Consider the following 6,726-nt stretch of genomic DNA (forward strand, 5'->3'; position numbering starts at 1 on the left):
TCCTTCTCTACCTCCTTCTTCCCTCCTCTACCTCCTTCCTTCCTTCTCTACCTCCTTCTTTCCTTCTCTACCTCCTTCCTTCTCTACCTCCTTCCTTCCTCCTCTACCTCCTTCCTTCCTTCTCTACCTCCTTCCTTCCTCCTCCTCTCCTCTAGGTCCAGTCTTGCTGGTGTATAGCTCTGGTGATAGTCTACAGCACATATACAGATGCTGTGTAGTTCAGGACGTCTGCAGGTTGCAGTTTTAGTTGCTGTTGATCTTGGCAGTGAGGATGGAGGTTCTTCTGTGTCCAGCAGACTGAAGCTCCGCCCTGATGGCATCATCTAAAAGGAGGTCTGGAGGAGGTGGGATGTGTCATCCAGGAGTTCTGGGATCTGAGTCTGTGTGACACTCACAATCACTCTCAACCAGAACCTGGTAGACACGCCATCTCTGTTAAGACCTCAAACCCTCCAAGTTTCCTCCTCTACCTCCTTCTTTTGTTCTCTACATCCTTTCTTTCTCTACCTCCTCCTTTCCTCCTCTAGCTCCCTCTGTCCTTCCTTCCTCTACCCTTATATTTCCTCCTCTTCTTTCCTTCTCATGTCCTCTTCTCCTCCTTTACCTCCTGTTTTCCTCCTCTATCTCCTCCTCTCCTTCTCCTCTTTTCCTTCTCTACATATGTTCATGTCTTACTTGTGTTATTTTGTGATTGTCATTTTGGTTTAAAACACTATTTTTTCTCTAATTTCCATCACTTTTGTTTTCATTTCTTTAGTTTCATTTTGATATTTTCACCTGCTGATTCAGTACTGATGAAGTACTGTGGTTAAGTTTGAAGTATTGTTTACTATATTTATCTATATTGTTTACTGCAGTAGCTCCATGTATCTGACAGATGTTACTTTACCCATAAAGCTTTTCCAACGAATCATCAGTTTATTAGATATGAATCATTATTAAAGATAAAACAACTCAGCAGTGTATAAAACCACAGTTCCAGCTGATAAAAACACTGACTGACAGTTTACTGCATAACGAAGTTTCACTTTTTATACTTGAAGTACATTCTTCTGACAATACTTCTATATTCTACTGTTTATGAAGTAAACGATGGAAATATTTCTGTCTGTTACTGTAATATAATAATAAACCCGCCGGAGACTTTTCCTTTAAAACCAGTTTCTCTGTCATTCACCTGACGTGACGTGACGTGACCACACCTGCAGTGGACTTCCGGAGAGTTTCACAAACAACAACAGAAGAAAAACAAGTGGAAGAAGAGTAAGAAGAGGAGGAAGAAGAAGAGGAAGAAGAGGAAGATCAGATCGTCAAGGTGATTATTTAATCTGAACTTTAATCTTTAGTTCAGACTCAGTTTGAGTTTAAAGTTTAGTTTAATCTGAGTCCGTTTGTAGCTCTGTTAGCATGTTAGCATGTTAGCACACAGTCTGAATATTGATTATTTATCAGTTTGTTTCTGGATATTAACACACAGTCTGTCTGCGATACACACACAGGTGATGACGTATAATACTCATTTGCGGTTTTTACTCTGATTTGTTTTTAATCTGATGTTTAATCCAAAACGCCTCACGGCCGCCATGTCAGAGTCCGAGTGACGTCACATACAATGGGCGGAGCTAACCTCACCTGCTGGGTTCAGAATCAGCTGTTTACTGTTGCTATTTATTATGAAGGGCAATAAAATCACTGATGTGATAACGTGACAGGACAGCAGTGATACAGTCAGGTGAGCTAATGACAGTTACCTGGACGTTACCTGGACGTTACCTGGACATTACCTGGACGTTACCTGGACGTTACCTGGACGTGTTGTCTGGATGTTCCAGCAACGTTGAAATATGTTGTTACATCATCGACGAGCCTGTTCAGTTTCTCTGTTAATGTTTATTTAAACATCGGTGCTGGAAAATAACTAAATACATTTACTCCATTACTGTATTTAAGTACAATGTTGAAGTACTTGTACTTTACTTGAGTATTTCCATGTGATGCTACTTTCTACATTTCAGAGGGAAATATTGTACTTTCTACTCCACTACATTTATTTAACAGCTTTAGTTACTTTTCAGATGAAGATTTGACACAATGGATAATATAACAAGCTTTTAAAATACAACACATTGTTAAAGATGAAACCAGTGGTTTCCAACCTTTTTGTCTTTTGACGTCTTACAAAAAGCAGTGTGTAGTCGGGGTCACATTTCACATGTCTATGAGTTGTTAACAGCTCCACCAAATAGTGATTTTTCCCTCTAAACTTCTCACATGCTTTCATTTCAATAAATGTTCAAATGATCCAATATTTCAGCAAAAATCAAAGATTAGAGAAAAAGTCCAAAAACTGAAAACAGATTTGTGTATCAGAACTTTGTTTTTTCTTCTTTCCTCTCCCATTAATCATCTCACCAACCCTCAGATTTATCTGCTGACCCTTTGGAGGGGCCCCACCCCTAGGTTGGGAACCACTGGACTAAACTAGCTAACTGTATATAAAGTAGTGTAAACTAGCTCCACCTCCAGCAGCTACAACAGTAACATGCTGCTCTAACACTGATGCTTCACTATTAATAATCTAATGATGTCATATATAATAATATATCAGTCAGAGGGACCAAACCACTACTTTTACTGCAATACTTTAACTACATCAAGCTCATAATACTTATGTACTTTTACTGCAATACTTTAACTACATCAAGCTCATAATACTTATGTACTTTTACTGCAATACTTTAACTACATCAAGCTCATAATACTTATGTACTTTTACTGCAATACTTTAACTACATCAAGCTCATAATACTCATGTACTTTTACTGTAGTAGGTTTTTTCATGCAGGACTTTTACTTGTAATGGAGTATTTGTACTTTGCTGTATTGGTTCTTTTACTGCAGTAAAGGATGTGAATTCTTCTTCTACTGATGTTTTGTGATTAAATGTCTCCTGTGACTCTTCATCGTGCTGATGATGATTTTACAGTTGATGTAATTCCACCTGATCGACAGTAGATGTCAGCGTTACGTAGAAAAAAATCCTTTTATTTATTCAGTGTTCAAAATGTTCCAGGTAACTGTAGAGGAGGAGTTCCCAGTGTTCCCAGTGTTCCCAGTGTTCCCAATGTCCATTTATTGGGACTATTTTCAACAGTGGATGAACCCACATTTGGTTCTCTGATTACTGTAACTGATACGATGACTCATGAACCGATTAACTGATTATTGGTTAACTGTTCTCTCTGACAGACGATCGGCCTGAAGACACTCTGACAGGAAGATGGACGACGGCGGGGGGACAAAGGTGACACAAGAGGAGGAGGTGGTGAAGTCCGCCATGATGGAAGCCAGCACGCTGCAGTGGCCAGGAGACAGACAGACAGGTGGACAGACAGGTAAAGGTGACAGGATGAGTGTGAGGTCAGACGTGTCTCTCCGAGATGCAGCGAGCTGGACGGAGAGCGAGAGGGAGCTGATGGCCGAGGGGAGGGCGAGGAGGGGCGGGGCAGGTGAAGACAAGGCGTCGGGGCCGGCGGTGGAGGGGGCGGAGTCGAGGGAGACACACCTGGAGGAGGAGGAGCCTGCGGAGAACCGCCTGCCGGAGAAAGCAGCTCAGGTGTTCAGTCCTGCAGTGACCGTCCTGCACTCGCCCTCCTCACCCAGAGAGAGCGAGGCATTCTGGGAGTTAGAGAAGAGCCCCTTCCTGGATCCCCAAGGACTACAGGACTACAACCAGCATGGCTACCAGTATGACTGGACCCAGGACACACCCCCTCCCAGATGTAAGAATACCTGTCTCTCTCTCTCAGGGTAGCGGGGCTCTGACCTGTCTCTCTCTCTCTCTCTCTCTCTCTCTCTCTCTCTCTCTCTCTCTCTCTCATGTGGGCGGGGCTTTGACCTGTCTCTCTCTCTCTCTCTCTCTCTCTCTCTCTCTCTCTCTCTCCCTCTCTCTCTCTCAGGTGGGCGGGGCTCTGACCTGTCTCTCTCTCTCTCATGTGGGCGGGGCTTTGACCTGTCTCTCTCTCTCTCTCTCTCAGGTGGGCGGGGCTCTGACCTGTCTCTCTCTCTCTCTCTCTCTCTCTCTCTCTCTCTCTCTCTCTCTCTCTCTCACACATGGGCGGGGCTCTGACCTGTCTCTCTCTCTCTCATATGGGCAGGGCTCTGACCTGTCTCTCTCTCTCAGGTGGGCGGGGCTTTGACCTGTCTCTCTCTCTCTCTCTCAGGTAGGCGGGGCTCTGACCTGTCTCTCTCTCTCTCTCTCAGGTGGGCGGGGCTGTACTGGCAGAGACACTCTGAAGATAGGCGTGTCCCTGATGAGTTCGGCGCTCTTCTTCCCCGTCCTGGTGTGGGGGGGTTATGTCTTCTTGCCGTTTGACGCCCCCCTGCTTGATGGCGCCCCCCTCAGACTCGTCTACACACTGCGCTGCTCCGTGTTCGCCGCCACACCCATCATCCTGGGTGAGTCCTGTCGCACCTGTTTGTCTCTCACCTGTCTGTCTCACCTATGGCTCACCTGTCTGTCTCACCTATCGCTCACCTGTCTGTCTCACCTGTCTATCGCTCACCTGTCTTTTTCTCTTGTGTCTGTCTCACCTGTTTGTCTCTCACCTGTCTGTCTCACCTGTCTATCGCTCACCTGTCTGTCTCACCTATGGCTCACCTGTCTGTCTCACCTATCGCTCACCTGTCTGTCTCACCTGTCTATCGCTCACCTGTCTTTTTCTCTTGTGTCTGTCTCACCTGTTTGTCTCTCACCTGTCTGTCTCACCTATTGCTTACCTGTCTATGTCTCACCTGTCTGTCCCACCTGTCTGTCTCACCTGTCTATTTCTCACCTGTCTGTCTCACCTATGGCTCACCTGTCTGTCTCACTTGTCCCTCGCTCACCTGCCTGTCTCACCTGTCTGTCTCACCTGTCCCTCGCTCACCTGCCTGTCTCACCTGTCTGTCTCACCTGTCTGTCTCACCTGTCTGTCCTACCTGTCTATTGCTCACCTGTCTGTGTCACCTGTCTCACCTCTCAGGTTGGCTGGTTCTGGGTGTCAGTCGGCTCAAGTTGGGTGTTGTTCGGCCTCTGTTTGATGAGGAGGTGAAGGAGGCGGAGCTTCAGGATGTCAGCGTGCACCGGCGCTTTGTCTCTGACTCCGCCTCCCTGTTCCTGATCTACTTCCTGCAGCTGGTCGTCATGGCAATGTACCTGAGCCAGGAGCAGCTGAAGCTCGTCCCTCTGCTCACCATCATCTTCGCCTTCGGACGGTGAGATTTAAGTTTACTGTGATGTTTGTTTACTGTGGAACGTTCCAAAGGTTCTACCTGCTGTTTGATATGGAACGTTCCAAAGGTTCTACCCGCTGTTTAATATGGAACGTTCTAAAGGTTCTACAGTCTGTTTACTGTGGAACGTTCCAAAGGTTCTACCTGCTGTTTAATATGGAACGTTCTAAAGGTTCTACAGTCTGTTTAATATGGAACGTTCCAAAGGTTGTACCTGCTGTTTAATATGGAACGTTCCAAAGGTTCTACCTGCTGTTTAATATGGAACGTTCCAAAGGTTCTACCTGCTGTTTAATATGGAACGTTCCAAAGGTTCTACCTGCTGTTTAATATGGAACGTTCCAAAGGTTCTACCTGCTGTTTAATATGGAACGTTCCAAAGGTTCTACCCGCTGTTTAATATGGAACGTTCCAAAGGTTCTACCTGCTGTTTAATATGGAACGTTCCAAAGGTTCTACCTGCTGTTTAATATGGAACGTTCTAAATGTTCTACAGTCTGTTTAATATGGAACGTTCCAAAGGTTCTACCTGCTGTTTAATATGGAACGTTCCAAAGGTTCTACCTGCTGTTTAATATGGAACGTTCCAAAGGTTCTACCTGCTGTTTAATGTGGAACGTTCTAAATGTTCTACAGTTTGTTTAAACTTTTAAGTGAAGGTGCGTTTGTTTTCTGTATCCTGGCTGGTTGAAACTTTTAAGTGAAGGTGCGTTTGTTTTCTGTCTCCAGGCTGTTTTACTGGGTGGCCGCAGCCTTCGGCAGCAGTGTTCGAGGTTTCGGTTTCGGCCTCTCCTTCCTGCCAAGTCTCGCCATGATGGTCACCAACATGTACTTCATCTTCTCAGTCGAGGCGTCGGGGTCCATCTTCAGCTTGCCTCCTCCTCCTGAGGAGGTGCTGACTCCACCCGCCGGTAGACAGAGGTTCTGGGGATGAGAGCTGATCCATCAATAACCTCCCTGTCAGGTTGAAATATTGCAAATCAACTTTGTTTTTTTAAACTTTATTTTTTTATAAACTAAATCTGAAAACAAAAAGCTGAAAAAACAAAACAAAAATCAGTTGATAAAAGCTGTTTTATTTTGTAATGTTTAAAAAGAGAAACAACGTTGGTAAAAAGGATCAAAGTTTTTAAGGATAACATGTAACTCCGCCCACCATCTGATGTTTGTTTCCTGTTTACTTCCTGTTTATTTTGTATTGATTTTATGATCATTAAACATTTGATATTTGGTTTATTAAAAACTTTTGTTTGTTTCTGTTTTTATCATTTTTATAAAGATTCCACAGTTAACACATGTAAACACACTGCAAACACCTGTAAACACCTGTAAACACACTGTAAACACATGTAAACACCTGTAAACACCTGTAAATACCTGTAAACACACTGCAAACACCTGTAAACACACTGTAAACACATGTAAACACACTGCAAACACCTGTAAACACAC

The 6,726-nt window shown here is 44.3% G+C and overlaps 1 protein-coding gene across 1 annotated transcript; it reads left to right on the top strand.

Moving 5' to 3' along the window:
* The first annotated feature begins 1,181 nt into the window (after positions 1-1,181).
* On the top strand, positions 1,182-6,508 carry tmem79b (transmembrane protein 79b). Its single transcript, XM_042424371.1, has 5 exons — positions 1,182-1,315; positions 3,250-3,782; positions 4,264-4,458; positions 5,025-5,256; positions 6,004-6,508. The coding sequence occupies exons 2-5, from the start codon at positions 3,281-3,283 to the stop codon at positions 6,206-6,208; spliced, it is 1,134 nt and encodes a 377-aa protein (XP_042280305.1). The 5' UTR covers positions 1,182-1,315; positions 3,250-3,280; the 3' UTR covers positions 6,209-6,508.
* The last annotated feature ends 218 nt before the right edge of the window (positions 6,509-6,726 follow it).

The sequence above is a fragment of the Thunnus maccoyii genome, chromosome 10 (assembly GCF_910596095.1).
Source record: "Thunnus maccoyii chromosome 10, fThuMac1.1, whole genome shotgun sequence".
Taxonomy (NCBI): Eukaryota; Metazoa; Chordata; class Actinopteri; order Scombriformes; family Scombridae; genus Thunnus; species Thunnus maccoyii.